Source organism: Nerophis ophidion, linkage group LG06, assembly GCF_033978795.1.
Source record: "Nerophis ophidion isolate RoL-2023_Sa linkage group LG06, RoL_Noph_v1.0, whole genome shotgun sequence".
NCBI classification, from domain to species: Eukaryota; Metazoa; Chordata; class Actinopteri; order Syngnathiformes; family Syngnathidae; genus Nerophis; species Nerophis ophidion.
The window spans coordinates 10,957,676-10,977,582 of NC_084616.1; the positions used below are offsets into that span (position 1 = coordinate 10,957,676).

General features: G+C 31.9%; 1 protein-coding gene and 2 long non-coding RNA genes across 4 annotated transcripts in view; all 3 read right to left on the reverse strand.

Annotated features, from left to right (window-relative positions):
* Positions 1-385: 385 nt before the first annotated feature.
* LOC133553879 (uncharacterized) lies at positions 386-1,913 on the reverse strand. Its single transcript, XR_009806990.1, has 2 exons — positions 1,340-1,913; positions 386-582 (listed from the first exon to the last, which is right to left on the reverse strand). It is a non-coding gene; the product is annotated as an uncharacterized LOC133553879 (long non-coding RNA).
* A 3,002-nt stretch (positions 1,914-4,915) lies between these two features.
* Positions 4,916-6,210, reverse strand: LOC133554193 (uncharacterized). Its single transcript, XR_009807069.1, has 2 exons — positions 5,901-6,210; positions 4,916-5,125 (listed from the first exon to the last, which is right to left on the reverse strand). It is a non-coding gene; the product is annotated as an uncharacterized LOC133554193 (long non-coding RNA).
* Positions 6,211-6,970: 760 nt separating this feature from the next.
* rnf41 (ring finger protein 41) overlaps positions 6,971-19,907 on the reverse strand; it is a 47,594-nt gene continuing 34,657 nt past the window's right edge. For both annotated transcript variants that reach the window (XM_061902644.1, XM_061902643.1), the window contains 3 exons: positions 15,285-15,420; positions 15,069-15,172; positions 6,971-8,160 (listed from right to left, as the gene is read on the reverse strand). In XM_061902644.1, the coding sequence (XP_061758628.1) occupies positions 7,806-8,160; positions 15,069-15,172; positions 15,285-15,420 (595 nt within the window). In that variant the 3' untranslated portion in view covers positions 6,971-7,805. The remainder of the gene's footprint in view (positions 8,161-15,068; positions 15,173-15,284; positions 15,421-19,907) is intronic.

Below are 19,907 nucleotides of genomic sequence, written 5' to 3' on the forward strand. Positions count from 1 at the left end.
AAAAAATTACACAGAGTACTAAAAACACTAAAATAATCACTGGAAAATGTATTTTTAATATTTGTTTTAATACCCAGAGTAAAAAAAACACTAAAATCTTGAAGAAAAAAAATAATACCCAGTGTAATAAAAACACACACAAAAAATCACTCTAAAATGTATTTTTAAGATTTGTTTTAATGCCCAGAGTAATTAAACACTAAAATCTTGAAAAAAAAAAATTACCAGAGTAATACAAATACTTAAAAAATCACTGTAAAATGTATTGATAAGATTTGTTTTAATACCCAGAGTAATAAAAACACTAAAATCTTGAAAGAAAGAAAAAATACCCAGAGTAATAAAAACATACACACACACACAAAAAAAAAATCAGTCTAAGATGTATTTTCAAGATTTGTTTTAATGCCCAGAGTAATAAAAACACTAAAAAAGTATATAATTACTACAACAAGGACTTCATTTTGGAAATGAGGGAGCTCACCTTCTTAGGTCGTCACACGACAAGCACTTTCCTTCCTTAAACTTGAGTTCAAGTAATTTTAGGTGTCATTTTCTCATTCAAGTGTAAAAAGAAGCCAACTTTGATACACAAAATGACAAAAATATCAATAAAACATGGAGGCTGAAGATCATGTTTAGTTGTTTTTAAATGTATTTCAATAATTATGCTTTTAACACACATTGTCCACTCTAAAACAAATCTTAAAAATACATTTTAGAGTGATTTTTTTTTTAGTGTTTTTATTACTCTGGGCATTAAAACAAATCTTAAAACTACATTTTAGTACCTAGCGTAATAAAAAACAAAAATCTTGGAAAAAGATAAATACCCAGAGTAATAAAAACACTAAAATCTTGAAAAAAAATTACACAGAGTACTAAAAACACTAAAATAATCACTGGAAAATGTATTTTTAATATTTGTTTTAATACCCAGAGTAAAAAAAACACTAAAATCTTGAAGAAAAAAAATAATACCCAGTGTAATAAAAACACACACAAAAAATCACTCTAAAATGTATTTTTAAGATTTGTTTTAATGCCCAGAGTAATTAAACACTAAAATCTTGAAAAAAAAAATTACCAGAGTAATAAAAACACTTAAAAAATCACTGTAAAATGTATTTTTAAGATTTGTTTTAATACCCTGAGTAATAAAAACACTAAAATCTTGAACAAAAGAAAAAATACCCAGACTAATATGAAAAGTAAAAAAAAAAAAAATCACTCTAAAATGTATATTCAAGATTTGTTTTAATACCCAGAGTAATAAAAACACTAAAAAAGTATATAATTACTACAACAAAGACTTCATTTTGGAAATAAGCGAGCTTACCTCAAATGGCCACATTCTTAGGTCGTCACACGACAAGCACTTTCCTTCCTTAAACTTGAGTTCAAGTCATTTTAGGTGTCATTTTCTCATTCAAGTGTAAAAAGAAGCCAACTTTGATACACAAAATGACAAAAATATCAATAAAACATGGAGGCTAAAGATCATGTTTAGTTGTTTTTAAATGTATTTCAATAATTAAGCTTTTAACACACATTGTCCACTCTAAAACAAATCTTAAAAATACATTTTAGAGTGATTTTTTTGTAGTGTTTTTATTACTCTGGGCATTAAAACAAATCCTAAAAATACATTTTAGTACCTAGCGTGGTAAAAACACTAAAATCTTGGAAAAAGAATAACACCCAGAGTAATAAAAACACTAAAATCTTGAAAAAAAATTACACCCAGAGTACTAAAAACACTAAAATAATCACTGGAAAATGTATTTTTAATATTTGTTTTAATACCCAGAGTAAAAAAAAAACTAAAATCTTGAAGAAAAAACATAATACCCAGTGTAATAAAAACACACACAAAAAAATCACTCTAAAATGTATTTTTAAGATTTGTTTTAATGCCCAGAGTAATTAAACACTAAAATCTTGAAAAAAAAAAAAAATTATCAGAGTAATAAAAACACTTAAAAAATCACTGTAAAATGTATTTTTAAGATTTGTTTTAATACCCAGAGTAATAAAAACACTAAAATCTTGAAATAAAAAAAATTTAAAATACCGAGTGTAATAAAAACACTAAAAAATAAAATAAAAAAAAATCACTCTAAAATGTATTTTCAAGATTTGTTTTAATACCCAGAGTAATAAAAACACTAAAATCTTGAACAAAAGAAAAAATACCCAGACTAATAAGAAAATTAAAAAAAAAAAAAGTCACTCTAAAATGTATATTCAAGATTTGTTTTAATACCCAGAGTAATAAAAACACTAAAAAAGTATATAATTACTACAACAAAAACTTCATTTTGGAAATAAGCGAGCTTACCTCATATGGCCACATTCTTAGGTCGTCACACGACAAGCACTTTCCTTCCTTAAACTTGAGTTCAAGTCATTTTAGGTGTCATTTTCTCATTCAAGTGTAAAAAGAAGCCAACTTTGATACACAAAATGACAAAAATATCAATAAAACATGGAGGCCGAAGATCATGTTTAGTTGTTTTTAAATGTATTTCAATAATTATGCTTTTAACACACATTGTCCACTCTAAAACACATCTTAAAAATACATTTTAGAGTGATTTTTTTTTGTGTGTTTTTATTACTCTGGGCATTAAAACAAATCTTAAACATACATTTTAGTACCTAGCGTAATAAAAAGGCTAAAATTTTGGACGGGACTCTCACTGCTGTCTTGGAGCCACTATGGATTGAACTTTCACAGTATCATGTTAGACCCGCTCGACATCCATTGCTTTCGGTCCCCTAGAGGGGGGGGGGGTTGCCCACATCTGAGGTCCTCTCCAAGGTTTCTCATAGTCAGCATTGTCGCTGGCGTCCCACTGAATGTGAATTCTCCCTGCCCACTGGGTGTGAGTTTTCCTTGCCCTTTTGTGGGTTCTTCCGAGGATGTTGTAGTCGTAATGATTTGTGCAGTCCTTTGAGACATTTGTGATTTGGGGCTATATAAATAAACATTGATTGATTGATTGATTGAATACCCAGAGTATTAAAAACACTAAAATCTTGAAAAAAAATTACACAGAGTACTAAAAACATTAAAATAATCACTGGCAAATGTATTTTAAAGGTTTATTTTAATACCCACAGTAAAAAAACAACAACTAAAAACTTGAAAAAAAAACAATACCCAGTGTAATAAAAACACACACAAAAAAATCCCTCTAAAATGTATTTTTAAGATTTGTTTTAATGCCCAGAGTAATTCAACACTAAAATCTTGAAAAAAAAATAATTACCAGAGTAATAAAAACATTTAAAAAAATCACTGTAAAATGTATTTTTAAGATTTGTTTTAATACCGAAAGTAATAAAAACACAAAAAATAAAAACAAAATCACTCTAAAATGTATTTTCAAGATTTGTTTTAATGCCCAGAGTAATAAAAACACTAAAATCTTGAGAATTTTTTTTTACCAGCGTAATAAAACATTTAAAAAATCACTGTAAAATGTATTTTTAAGATTTGTTTCAATACCCAGAGTAATAAAAACACTAAAATCTTGAAAGAAAGAAAAATTACCCAGACTAATAAGAACACACACAAAAAAATCACTCTAAAATGTATATTCAAGATTTGTTTTAATGCCCAGAGTAATAAAAACACTAAAATCTTGAAAAAAAATTAATTACCAGCGTAATAAAAACATTAAAAATATAATTGTAAAATGTATTTTTAAGATTTGTTTTAATACCCAGAGTAATAAAAACACTAAAATCCTGAATCAAAAAAAATTAAAAATACAGAGAGTAATAAAAACACACACAAAAAAAAAAATCACTCTAAAATGTATATTCAAGATTTGTTTTAATACCCAGAGTAATAAAAACACTAAAAAAGTATATAATTACTACAAGGACTTAATTTTGGAAATAAGCGAGCTTACCTCATATGGCCACATTCTTAGGTCGTCACACGACAAGCACTTTCTTTCGTTAAACTTGAGTTCAAGTCATTTTAGGTGTCATTTTCTCATTCAAGTGTAAAAAGAAGCCAACTTTGATACACAAAATGACAAAAATATCAATACAACATGGAGGCTAAAGATCATGTTTAGTTGTTTTTAAATGTAATCCAATAATTAAGCTTTTAACACACATTGTCCACTCTAAAACAAATCTTAAAAATACATTTTAGAGTGATTTTTTTGTAGTGTTTTTATTACTCTGGGCATTAAAACAAATCTTAAAAATACATTTTAGTACCTAGCGTAGTAAAAACACTAAAATTTTGGAAAAAGATTAACACCCAGAGTAATAAAAACACTAAAATCTTGAAAAAAAATGACACCCAGAGTACTAAAAACACTAAAATAATCACTGGAAAATGTATTTTTAATATTTGTTAAAACAAATCTTAAAAATACATTTTAGTACCTAGCGTAGTAAAAACACTAAAATCTTGGAAAAAGATTAACACCCAGAGTAATAAAAACACTAAAATCTTGAAAAAAAATTACACATAGTACTAAAAACACTAAAATCTTGAAAAAAAATTACACCCAGAGTACTAAAAACACTAAAATAATCACTGGAAAATGTATTTTTAATATTTGTTTTAATACCCAGAGTAAAAAAAACACTAAAATCTTGAAGAAGAAAAAATAATACCCAGTGTAATAAAAACACACACAAAAAAAATCACTCTCAAATGTATTTTTAAGATTTGTTTTAATGCCCAGAGTAATTAAACACAAAAATCTTGAAAAAAAAATTACCAGAGTAATAAAAACACTTTAAAAAATCACTGTAAAATGTATTTTTAAGATTTGTTTTAATACCCAGAGTAATAAAAACACTAAAATCTTGAATTAAAAAAATTAAAAATACCGAGAGTAATAAAAACACTAAAAAAAAAAAAAAAAATCACTCTAAAATGTATTTTCAAGATTTGTTTTAATACCCAGAGTAATAAAAACACTAAAAAAGTATATAATAACTACAACAAAGACTTCATTTTGGAAATAAGCGAGCTTACCTCATATGGCCACATTCTTAGGTCGTCACACGACAAGCACTTTCCTTCCTTAAACTTGAGTTAAAGTCATTTTAGGTGTCATTTTCTCATTCAAGTGTAAAAAGAAGCCAACTTTGATACACAAAATGACAAAAATATCAATAAAACATGGAGGCTAAAGATCACGTTTAGTTGTTTTTAAATGTATTTCAATAATTAAGCTTTGAAAACACATTGTCCACTCTAAAACAAATCTTAAAAATACATTTTAGAGTGATTTTTTTGTAGTGTTTTTATTACTCTGGGCATTAAAACAAATCTTAAAAATACATTTTAGTACCTAGCGTAGTAAAAACACTAAAATCTTGCAAAAAGATTAACACCCAGAGTAATAAAAACACTAAAATCTTGAAAAAAAATTACACCCAGAGTACTAAAAACACTAAAATAATCACTGGAAAATGTATTTTTAATATTTGTTTTAATACCCAGAGTAAAAAAAAAACTAAAATCTTGAAGAAAAAAAATAATACCCAGTGTAATAAAAACACACACAAAAAATCACTCTAAAATGTATTTTTAAGATTTTTTTTAATGCCCAGAGTAATTAAACACTAAAATCTTGAAAAAATAATAATTACCAGAGTAATAAAAACACTTAAAAAATCACTGTAAAATGTATTTTTAAGATTTGTTTTAATACCCAGAGTAATAAAAACACTAAAATCTTGAATTAAAAAAAATTAAATATACCGAGAGTAATAAAAACACAAAAAAAAAAAATTTTTTTTAAAAATCACTCTAAAATGTATTTTCAAGATTTGTTTTAATACCCAGAGTAATAAAAACAAAAAAAAGTATATAATTACTACAACAAAGACTTCATTTTGGAAATAAGCGAGCTTACCTCATATGGCCACATTCTTAGGTCGTCACACGACAAGCACTTTCCTTCCTTAAACTTGAGTTCAAGTCATATTAGGTGTCATTTTCTCATTCAAGTGTAAAAAGAAGCCAACTTTGATACACAAAATGACAAAAATATCAATACAACATGGAGGTTGAAGATCATGTTTAGTTGTTTTTAAATGTATTTCAATAATTAAGCTTTGAAAACACATTGTCCACTCTAAAACAAATCTTAAAAATACATTTTAGAGTGATTTTTTTATAGTGTTTTTATTACTCTGGGCATTAAAACAAATCTTAAAAATACATTTTAGTACCTAGCGTAGTAAAAAGGCTAAAATCTTGGAAAAATATTAATACCCAGAGTATTAAAAACACAAAAATCTTGAAAAAAATTACACCCTGAGTACTAAAAACACTAAAATAATCACTGGAAATGTTATTTTTAAGATTTGTTTTAATACACAGAGTAAAAAAAACACTAAAATCTTGTTGAAAAAAAATACCCAGTGTAACAAAAACACACACAAAAAAATCACTCTAAAAAGTATTTTTCAGATTTGTTTTAATGCCCAGAGTAATTAAACACTAAAATCTTGAAAAAAAAAATTACCAGAGTAATAAAAACACTTAAAAAAAAACACTGTAAAATGTATTTTTAAGATTTGTTTTAATACCCAGAGTAATAAAAACACTAAAATCTTGAATAAAAAAAAATAAAAAATACCGAAAGTAATAAAAAGACTAAAAAAAAAATAAAAAAATCACTCTAAAATGTATTTTCAAGATTTGTTTTAATACCCAGAGTAATAAAAACACTAAAAAAGTATATAATAACTACAACAAAGACTTCATTTTGGAAATAAGCGAGCTTACCTCATATGGCCACATTCTTAGGTCGTCACACTTGAGTTCAAGTCATTTTAGGTGTCATTTTCTCATTCAAGTGTAAAAAGAAGCCAACTTTGATACACAAAATGACAAAAATATCAATAAAACATGGAGGCTGAGGATCCCTTTGCCACATTTTGCCAAAGACGTAGAAATAACAGGACGTGGTGTCAAGTATCTAGTGAGCATATACATTCTTTTGACGTTTTATTCTTGTCTGTACAACGTGATACATAAGACACAGAACCAACTAAAACATTAGCAAAGAGAATTTAAAAAAAAAAAAGGGCACAATACAAAGTAGCGTTGAATATTTAAGTCCGTACAGTTCGATGGCCACGAGCCCTTCACTTCTTCAAAAAGGGTTACCGGCAAACCGTAGGTTTTTTTTTTTTTTTTTACAATCTCCGCCGCTGCCAAACACGTAAACAATCAGAGCTGAACGACCGCGAGAGGGAACGCGTGGGAATAAAAAAGGCAAACGCGTGTTAAATCATCGACTTCACATCTGAAACAACACGACGACGACGACGACGGATGTTAACTTCAAATGCAGCGAGAAAGGCCAAATTTCATTTTTCAAGCAGTTTTTTTTTTCTTTTTTTAAAGTGTGACGGTAAAAAGGCAAGAGAAAAACAATAATAAATAAAAAGAGAATGGCACAGAAGAGAACAAGTGGCGGAATATTCACAGCGCGGTGGCGTGACGGGAGTCGCCGTGGACAACGGGAGCAGAAAGTAAAGGAGGAGGATTATTGGGAGTCAATATAGTATTTGTATTTACAAGATGTACACGAGTGAGGCATCTGGGAAGAAGCTCAGACAGGATGAGATGAAGTGAGGAGGAAAGTAGTGTTCTCACCTTCATCTTCTTCTTGAAGGGCTGAAAGGAACAATCGATGACGTAATGCACTCAGCGTCTTCACCGTCAGTCGCACGCTGCTCGGCAACAATGTCGTCCTTCCTTTAAGGCGGCGGTAGTTTTTTCTCTCCTCCCTCCCTGGGATAAGGAGTTAAAGGATCTCCTCCACGCCGTGCGCGAAGATCATGACCAGGCCGGGCTCCAGGATCATGTCCTCGCCCATGTGCTGGTTCTCGCACGCCATCACCACCACCGCCTGCTTGCCCGGGATGCGCTTGGCCACGTAGTTCTCGTAGTAGCGGCGGTTCATCTGCCGCGTCTCCAGCGTGGCCAGGCCCTGCGGCCAGTTGCGCTCGTGGGCGTTCTCGATCAGGTCGTTGACGATGGAGAGCGGGCAGCCGCTGTCCTTTAGCGAGCGCTTGATGACGGCCTGCAGCACGGCGTCCGGGGTGGAGATCATGCCGCCCCAGCGGGTCACCCTGGCGGGCTGCATGGAGTTCACCCACCTGGACGACAAGGGGTGGAGTCAAGGGGAGCGCTTTGAGGCGTTTTACGGAAAAAATGCTCATTTTGGGACAGCAGTCTTGTCTTTTGACATAAATGCTTCGTAGTTTTATTCTCATGTTAGTCCTCTAAATTCATCTACAGCACTTCTACACACACAAAAATACCCCATAATACCAATATTTTTCCATATATGTTTCAATGAGTGCAGTAGAAAGAACAATGTCTTAGAAGTTTATTTTGATAAAATACATATTTTAAGAAAAAACGAAACAAATAGCATACTATTTAAAAAAAAATATATATATATATTTGATGTAATAATCAAAACCGAGGTAAAAATGTTGTATTTTAATTTTTAAAAAATGTAAAATTTACATGTTTCAATGAGTCAAGTAGAAAGAACAAAGTCTTAGAAGTTTATTTTGATAAAATACATATTTTAAGAAAAAACGAAACAAATAGCATACATTTTTTTTTTGAAGACAAAATATTTGATCTAGTAATCATAACCTAGGTAAAAATGTTGCGTTTTTATTTTTTTTTAAATTAAAAATTACATGTTTCAATGAGTCAAGTAAAAAGAACAATGTGTTAGAAGATTGTTTTGATAAAATACATATTCTAAGAAAAAACTAAACAAATAACATTTTTTTAAAAAAGATACAGTTTTTGATGTAATATCATAACCTAGGTAAAGATTTTGTTTGTGTTTTCATTTAAAAACAAACATTTAAAATGCATGTTTCAATGAGTCTAGTAGAAAGAACAATGTGTTAGAAGTTTATTTTGATAAAATACATATTTTAAGAAAAAACAAAACAAATAGCATACTATTTTTTTTTTTGAAGACAAAATATTTGATGTAGTAATCATAACCTAGGTAAAAATGTTGTGTTTTTATTTTTTTTTTAATTAAAAATTATATGTTTCAATGAGTCAAGTAAAAAGAACAATGTGTTAGAAGATTGTTTTGATAAAATACATATTCTAAGAAAAAACTAAACAAATAACATTTAAAAAAAAAAGATACAGTTTTTGATGTAATATCATAACCTAGGTAAAGATTTTGTTTGTGTTTTCATTTAAAAACAAACATTTAAAATGCATGTTTCAATGAGTCTAGTAGAAAGAACAATGTGTTAGAAGTTTATTTTGATAAAATACATATTTTAAGAAAAAACAAAACAAATAGCATACTATTTTTTTTTTTTGAAGACAAAATATTTGATGTAGTAATCATAACCTAGGTAAAAATGTTGTGTTTTTATTTTTTTTTTAATTAAAAATTATATGTTTCAATGAGTCCAGTGGAAAGAACAATGTCTGAGAAGTTTATTTTGATAAAATACATATTTTAAGAAAAAACAAAACAAATAGGATACTATTTAAAAAAATATATGTATATTTGATGTATTCATCAAAACCGGGGTAAAGATTTTGTTTGTATTTTAATTTTAAAAAAATGTAAAATTGACATGCTTCAATGAGTCCAGTAGAAAGAACAAAATCTTAGAAGTTTATTTTGATAAAATACATATTTTAAGAAAAAACAAAACAAATAGCATACAATTTTTTTTTAAAAGATAAAATATTTGATGTAGTAATCATAACCTAGGTAAAAATGTTGTTTTTATTTAAAAAAAAAATTAAAATTATGTTTCAATGAGTCCAGTAGAAAGAACAATGTGTTAGAAGTATATTTTGATAAAATACATATTTTAAGAAAAAAATGAAACAAATAGCATACTATTTTAAAAAATATATATATATATATTTGATGAAATAATCATAACCGAGGTAAAAATTCTGCTTGTATTTAAATATTTAAAAAATGTAAAATTGACATGTTTCAAGGAGTCCAGTAGAAAGAACCAAATCTTAGAAGTTTATTTTGATAAAATACATATTTTAAGAAAAAACGAAACAAATAGCGTACTATTTAAAAAAAAAAAAATATATATATATATATATATATTTGATATAATAATCAAAACCGAGGTAAAAATTTTGTATTTTAATTTTTAAAAAATGTAAAATTGACATGTTTCAATATGTCCAGTAGAAAGAATAAAGTCTTAGAAGTTTATTTTGATAAAATACATATTTTAAGAAAAAACAAAACAAATAGCATACAATTTTTTTTAAAAAGATAAAATATTTGATGTAGTAATCATAACCTAGGTAAAAATGTTGTGTTTTTATTTTTTTAAAAATTGAAAATTATATGTTTCAATGAGTCCAGTAGAAAGAACAATTTGTTAGAAGTTTATTTTGATAGAAAAAATATTCTAAGAAAAAACGAAACAAATGAATTTTTTTTTTTTAAAGATACAACATTTGATGTAATATCATAACCCAGGTAAAGATTTTGTTTGTGTTTTCATTTAAAAACAAACATTTAAAATGCATGTTTCAATGAATCTAGTAAAAAGAAGAATGTGTCAGAAGTTTATCTTGATCAAATACATATTAAAAAAAACCCCGAAACAAATAGCATACCATTAAAAAAAAAAAGATAAAATATTTGATGTAATAATCATAACCTATGTAAAGATTTTGTTTGTGTTTTAATTTTTAAAACAATTTAAAAAGGACATGTTTCAATGAGTCCAGTAGAGTTGACAACAAGTGAACCTAAATATTTAAATATTCATTCATCAAAACGTCAAGTGGAGCGCTTTGAGGAATTTTCCGGAAAAAGTGTTCATTTTGGGACAGTAGTTTGAAATTGGTCTTGTCTTTTGACATAAATGCCTCTTAGTTTTACTCTCATGTTAGTCCTCTAAATTAATCTACAGCGCTTCTACACACACACAAATACCCCATAATGACAATTTTTTTCTATATATGTTTCAATGAGTCCAGTGGAAAGAACAATGTCTTAGAAGTTTGTTTTGATAAAATACATATTTTAAGAAAAAAACAAAACAAATAGCATACTATTTAAAAAATATATATATTTGATGTATTAAAATGCATGTTTCAATGAGTCTAGTAGAAAGACCAATGTGTTAGAAGTTTATTTTGACACTGTATACAAATATGAATGATTGTCAGACACTGTATACAAATATCATGCATGATTGTCATACTGTAAACAAATATCATGCATGATTGTCAGATACTGTATACAAATATCATGCATGATTGTCAGACACTGTATACAAATATCATGCATGATTGTCAGACACTGTATACAAATATCATGCATGATTGTCAGATACTGTATACAAATATCATGCAGGATTTTCATACTGTATACAAATATCATGCATGATTGTCAGATACTGTATACAAATATCATGCATGATTGTCAGATACTGTATACAAATATCATGCATGACTGTCATACTGTATACAAATATCATGCATGATTGTCAGATACTGTATACAAATATCATGCATGATTGTCAGATACTGTAAACAAATATCATGCATGATTGTCATACTGTATACAAATATCATGCATGATTGTAAGATACTGTATACAAATATCATGCATGATTGTCACACTGTATACAAATATCATGCATGATTGTCAGATACTGTATACAAATATCATGCATGATTGTCATACTGTATACAAATATCATGCATGAGTGTCAGATACTGTATACAAATATCATGCATGATTGTCAGATACTGTATAAAAATATCATGCATGATTGTCATACTGTATACAAATATCATGCATGATTGTCAGACACTGTGTACAAATATCATGCATGATTGTCAGATACTGTATACAAATATCATGCATGATTGTCATACTATATACAAATATCATGCATGATTGTCAGATACTGTATACAAATATCATGCATGATTGTCAGACACTGTGTACAAATATCATGCATGATTGTCAGATACTGTATACAAATATCATGCATGATTGTCATACTGTATACAAATATCATGCATGATTGTCAGACACTGTGTACAAATATCATGCATGATTGTCAGATACTGTATACAAATATCATGCATGATTGTCATACTATATACAAATATCATGCATGATTGTCAGATACTGTATACAAATATCATGAATGATTGTCAGATACTGTATACAAATATCATGCATGATTGTCAGACACTGTATACAAATATCATGCATGATTGTCAGACACTGTATACAAATATCATGCATGATTGTCAGACACTGTATACAAATATCATGCATGATTGTCATACTGTATACAAATATCACGCATAGGGATGATACACGAAACCGTTTTTCCCGGTTGTTCGATAAGAAAAGAACCGAGTCCTCGGACTCGAACCCCTTTTTGATAACCGGTACCCGTTCTCGAGACCACTATAGTAAAGAAAAAGAGTTGGTTCTTTATTCAAATCCGTCCCGACCAGAAATGCTCTGTGAGACATCACAAGAAAGGACGTCACGTAGCTCAGTCGTTAGGCGCAGATAGCGAAAGCACGAAAACAACGGACGGGAAAAAGTGCTCCAAGGTGTAATAAAGTTCAAAACAAAAGACATAATCCAATGAATAACTTTACTGAGAGATTTGAGCAGGGTACAAACACATGACCAACACTTTTACCACCAACCGGAAACATAGCAACCAGGCTAGCAACGCACCCCCTTTACGGCAGCTGTCGCAACCTTCCTAAAGCAACCGCAGCACACACATACATATATATATATATATATATACACAACATATCCCCCTTTTTAACTTTTGTTTTTCTTTCCTTGTAAACAAAGCAAAATCTCACTGTATATGTGTTGTCTGTCTAATTATAAATAATGCAGACGAGGCATGTTGGCTGAGTTCTTGACGTTTACTGGCGGGTGACGACATGCAACAACACTTTTCAGGGCTACCGCGCATGCTCGTCACTCCCGTTGCATGCTGGGTAGTGTAGTTGCTATATTCCCTAGCTCATAAAGAAATAATGTTAACTCAATAAAGTGTATTTCTTTTTTTAGCTTTAACTTTTCATATTTTAGCATTGTAACCACATTTGCAAACAACTTTTCTCTTCATAGAATTTTCTTTCAATAAAGAAATAAAGTGCAAAAATGTGTGCAAAAACAACACTATATTATTATTTATACACCTATAGTGATCACAGAGACAAGGTGTTTTTGTGTTACTGTATATATTTGTTTTTCAGAAAAATCCCACTTAATATACTTTGGGTAACAACAGTCAATATTTATTTTATTTTTTAGGGGGGTAACAGTCAATATTTATTAGATTTTATGTTTTTCTTATATAATAAAAGTGAGCTTTTGTTAAACCAAATATATATATTTTTTTCCAAGTACAACATCCTATCTGGAATCGATAAGGAATCGGTTCGATAAGAGGATTCGATAATAGGATTCGATAGTAGGGTCAAACTCGATAATTTCTTATCAAACATTATCCCTAATCATGCATGATTGTCATACTGTAAACAAATATCATGCATGACTGTCATACTGTATACAAATATCATAAATGATTGTCAGATATTGTTTATAAATATCACGCATGATTGTCATACTGTATACAAACATCATGCATGATTGTCATACTGTATATAAATATCATGCATTAGTGTCAGATATTGTTTATAAATATCATGCATGATTGTCAGATATTGTTTATAAATATCATGGATAATTGTCATACTGTATACTAATATCATGCATGATTGTCATACTGTATACAAATATCATGCATGATTGTCAGATATTGTTTATAAATATCATGCATGATTGTCATACTGTATATAAATATCATGCATTAGTGTCAGATATTTTTTATAAATATCATGCATGATTGTCAGATATTGTTTATAAATATCATGCATAATTGTCATACTGTATACAAATATCATGCATGATTGTCAGATATTGTTTATAAATATCATGCATGATTGTCATACTGTATACAAATATCATGCATGATTGTCAGATATTGTTTATAAATATCATGCATGATTGTCATACTGTATACAAATATCATGCATGATTGTCATACTGTATATAAATATCATGCATTAGTGTCAGATATTTTTTATAAATATCATGCATGATTGTCAGACACTGTCTACAAATATCATGCATGATTGTCAGATATTGTTTATAAATATCATGCATGATTGTCAGATATTGTTCATAAATATCATGCATGATTATCATACTGTATACAAATATCATGCATGATTGTCAGATATTGTTCATAAATATCATGCATGATTGTCATACTGTATATAAATATCATGCATTAGTGTCAGATATTTTTTATAAATATCATGCATGATTGTCAGACACTGTATACAAATATCATGCATGATTGTCAGATATTGTTTATAAATATCATGCATGATTGTCAGACTGTATACAAATATCATGCATGATTGTCAGACTGTATATAAATATCATGCATTAGTGTCAGATATTTTTTATAAATATCAAGCATGATTGTCAGACACTGTATACAAATATCATGCATGATTGTCATACTGTATACAAATATCATGCATGATTGTCAGATATTGTTTATAAATATCATGCATGATTGTCATACTGTATACAAATATCATGCATGATTGTCATACTGTATACAAATATCATGCATGATTGTCAGATACTGTATACAAATATCATGCATGATTGTCATACTGTATACAAATATAATGCATGATTGTCAGAAATTGTTTATAATATCATGCATGATTGTCAGATATTGTTTATAAATATCATGCATGATTGGCAGATATTGTTCATAAATATCATGCATGATTGTCAGATATTGTTCATAAATATCATGCATGATTGTCAGATATTGTTCATAAATATCATGCATGATTGTCAGATATTGTTCATAAATATCATGCATGATTGTCAGACACTGTGTACAAATATCACGCGGGAGCACAGGAGAAGACTTACTCCAAGATCTCGTTGTACTCGATGGTCTCCTCCAGGTTCTGCAGGTTGGGGTTAGCGCTGCGGATGGCGCGCATGTACGCCTTGAGCAGCTGAATGTCCCGTTTCTGGAGTGTGAGAGCGCCACAGTGAGTCCAAAGGAGCTCGCCACACCCTCCTTTTATTAAAAAGGTCCGAGCAGGAGAACTTTTATTTTTGAAGAGACAAGTGTGTCCTTACTTGCTCGCCCAGCTGGTGTTTATGTTCCACCACAGTCTTCTCCAGCTCCGAGACCTTGGTCTGCTGCTGCTGGACCACACTCCGCAAGTGCTTGATGCAGTTATGGTTGGGCTGCTCGTCCTTGGGCATCTCCAGGCTGCCGCAGAGGAGCAGAATGAAGACATGTTCTGACATCTGCCTTAGTGACGGACATGTATCATTGGTACTCTTTCAGCAAGAGACACGACCTACCAGAGTTGAGGACTCGGGGGCCACATTGAGAGAAAAAATGTTTGCGTGTATATAAATGATATATAAACATTTAGATCTGCTTAAGTCAGTTTTTTACTGAATGGGACACCCAAAACGTACATGAAAATAAAGAAAGTTGGATTCACAATATTAACTATGAACAATAAAACACTGAATATTAAAGGCCTACTGAAAGCCACTACTAACAACCACGCAGTCTGAACGTTTATATATCAATGATGAAATATTAACATTGCAACACATGCCAATACAGCCTTTTTAGTTTACTAAATTGCAATTTTAAATTTCCCGCCAAGTGTCCTGTTGAAAACGTCGTTCCCGGTGGTAGCAAACATGTTCACCCAGCACCGCTCACGGGTAAAAGTCGTCTCTTTTCATCGCATAATTACACAGTATTCTGGACATCTGTGTTGCTGAATCTTTTGCAATTTGTTCAATTAATAATGGAGACGTCAAAGAAGAATGCTGTTGGTGGAAAGTGGTGTATTGCAGCTGCATTTAGCAACACAAACGGTGTTTCCTTGTTTACATTCCCAAAGGTGAAGCTTTACCATGGAACATAACGGTCAAGCAAACATGGTTCCTGACCTAACCCTAATTGGCAGGTTTCGGTGATAAAATTGTGCTAATAAGTCGGTTCTTACCGTAGACATGAGCGGAGCTTGCGTCCTCCTGCAGCTGCAGACTCTCTTACCTCCTCCCACCGGAGACACCCCTCCGGCTTTCAGGTACCATATAATCTTATTAGTGATTCCCAAAGCCCAAAAAAAGTCTGCGGACTATAGAGCGTTTTCCGTTCGGGCTCCAGTACTCTGGAATGCCCTCCCGGTAACAATTCGAGATGCCACCTCAGTAGAAGCATTTATGTCTCACCTTAAAATTCATTTGTATACTCTAGCCTTTAAATAGACTCCCTTTTTAGACCAGTTGATCTGCCGTTTCTTTTCTTTTTCTTCTATGTCCCACTCTCCCTTGTGGAGGGGTCCGGTCCGATCCGGTGGCCATGTACTGCTTGCCTGTGTATCGGCTGGGGACATCTCTGCGCTGCTGATCCGCCTCCGCTTGGGATGGTTTCCTGCTGGCTCCGCTGTGAACGGGACTCTCGCTGCTGTGTTGGATCCGCTTTGGACTGGACTCTCGCGACTGTGTTGGATCCATTGTGGATTGAACTTTCACAGTATCATGTTAGACCCGCTCGACATCCATTGCTTTCCTCCTCTCCAAGGTTCTCATAGTCATCATTGTCACCGACGTCCCACTGGGTCATTATTGTCACCGATGTCCCACTGGGTGTGAGTTTTCCTTGCCCTTATGTGGGCCTACCGAGGATGTCGTGGTGGTTTGTGCAGCCCTTTGAGACACTAGTGATTTAGGGCTATATAAGTAAACATTGATTGATTGATTGAATCTCACTAAAACACTAGTAACACAATAAGCAGATAAGGGACTTTCCAGAATTATCCTAGTAAATGAGTCTAATAACATCTGAATCGCTCCCACTGCCCACGCCTTTTTTTTTTCTTCTAGTCCTTCACTCTCACTATCCTCATCCACAAATCTTTCATCCTCGCTCAAATTAATGGAGAAATTGTCGCTTTCTCGGTCGGAATTGCTCTAGCTGCTGGTGGCTATGATTATAAACAATGTGAGGATGTGAAGACCCCAACAACCCGTGACGTCACGCGCACATCGTCTGCTACTTCCGGTACAGGCAAGCCGTTTTTTTTAGCGACCAAAAGTTGAGAACTTTATCGTCGATGTTCTCTACTAAATCCTTTCAGCAAAAATATGGCAATTTCACGAAATGATCAAATATGACACATAGAATGGACCTGCTATCCCAGTTTAAATAAGAAAATCTCATTTCAGTAGGCCTTTAGTACGTTGTTTATACTTCTCAGACCAGGTCCTCAATGGACATCTTTTACAATCAAACTGTCAGCTTCAAACTACTTTTTTTCTACAAAATGAAAGAACTGAATGAACATCCTCCAAGTCTGCTGATTGCAGCCGAGTTTGCCAGGGTTTGTATTTTAGAACATAGAGTGAGGTTCCCCAGGCTAGTGAAGTTAGCACATGAACTACATTGACATCTTGGCAATGTTTGTTGTCATCTGACTCTTTTCACACGTTGTTTACGTTGTCTTGTGCACATTATTGTTCTGCTGAGCTTCAGGCTCTTTTTAACACCATCATAAACAAGGCACTTTATTGTTGTGCATGACACCTTCACAGATTTCTTTTTCACAAACACACACCACCAGCAAGCATAATGTACTTCACAGGCGCGTTTCGCATTCACGCATTTAATTATGTTGGCCCGACACCAAAAAATTTGACAGCCAAAAAAGATAGGGGCACTTCTGTTATGTAGCGATATGCATCACAACTTTGCTTACATGCAACTGGTCTGCCAGAGAATAAGAAGACGTAGCAGGAGAGATTAGTGCTGCCAATTAAGTAACACTGGTTGCGATATTTAGCCAGTATTTAGACCCCTCTAAATGCCAAGTTACAGTAAATGTATTCTGTTATTTCGGTAAGTTTTCCTTGCCCTTATGTGGGCCTACCGAGGATGTCGTAGTGGTTTGTGCAGCCCTTTGAGACACTAGTGATTTAGGGCTATATAAGTAAACATTGATTGATTGATTGATAATAACAGAAATATTTGTCTTGATATACAATACAGGCCAAAAGTTTGACACACCTTCTCAATCAATGCGTTTTCTTTATTTTCATGACTATTTACATTGTAGATTGTCACTGAAGGCATCAAAACTATGAATGAACACATGTGGGGTTATGTACTAACTAATAACTGAAAACTGAAAAACCCATTTTTATTTAGCATGAGAATTTAAACTGTTTTTAACTGCTTTTTATCCAACAAATTGTTCTTAGGGTAATTTGTATTTGCTTTTTCAATGTGTATTTTACTTCTGTTTATATGTTATATTTTAGTCTGTCCTTTGCCTGTATTTCTTTATGGTGTACAACCCTTTGTTCTTCAACTGTGGTTGTTTTGTGAAGTGAAGTGAAGTGAATTATATTTATATAGCGCTTTTTCTCTAGTGACACAAAGCGCTTTACATAGTGAAACCCAATATCTAAGTTACATTCAAACCAGTGTGGGTGGCACTGGGAGCAGGTGGGTAAAGTGTCTTGCCCAAGGACACAACAGCAGTGACTAGGATGGCGGAAGCGGGAATCGAACCTGCAACCCTTAAGTTGCTGGCACGGCCACTCTACCAACCGAGCTAAACCGCTTTAAAGGGCTTTATGAATAAAGTTGGTATGGTACGGTTTATATTCTAGTTTCTTCAAAAGTAGCCACCCTTTGCTCGGATTACTGCTTTGCACACCCAGGGCATTCTCTCCATGAGCTTCAAGAGGTAATCACTTCACTTCACAGGTGTGCTTGAAGCTCATGGGGAGAATGCCAAGAGTGTGCATAGCAGTGGCTATTTTGAACAAACTAGAACATAAAACATGTTTTCAGTCATTTCACCTTTACATTACTCCAAATGTGTTCATTCATAGTTTTTGATGTAACAATCCTGAACAGTGTTTTTCAACAGTCTGGTGTGCCGTGGGAAAATGATCTGATTTCACCTATTTGGGGTAAAAATATTTTTTGCAAACCAGTAATTATAGTCTGCAAATGATGTGTTGTTGTTGAGTGTTGGTGCTGTCTAGAGCTTGGCAGAGTAACCGTGTAATACTCTTCCATATCAGTAGGTGGCGGCCGGTAGCTAATTGCTTTGTAGATGTCCAGCGTGCAGGTAAAAAGGTGTCTAATTCTTAAACAATAGACAAAAGGTAAGTGCCACTAAGAAAAGGCATTGAAGCTTAAGGAAGGCTACGCAGAATAAAACTAAAACTCAACTGGCTACAAAGTAAACAAAAACAAAACGCTGGATGACAGCAAAGACTTACTGTGGAGCAAAGACGGCGTCCACAATGTACATCCGAACATGATATGACAATGTCTCCACGAAGAGGGATAAAAACAAAGTAGATGCTGGGAATATCGCTCAAAGGAAGACATTAAACTGCTACAGGAAAATACCAAAAAGAGAGAAAATGCCACCAAAATAGGAGCGCAAGACAAGAACTAAAACACTACACACAGGAAAACTGTCAGGGTGTGATGTGACAGGTGGTGACAGTACACCTACTTTGAGACAAGAGCTATAGTGATGCATGCTTGGTTATGCTTTAAAGTCATATCCAACAATTACGACCCAACAACGACTTTTTACTGTCAACAGAGTTTTGTTTTTAAAGATTTCTGCTGGTGGTGTGACTCTGCATTTTTCCAACGCAAAAAAGTGCCTTGGCTCAAAAAAGGTTGAAAAAATCTTGATCTAG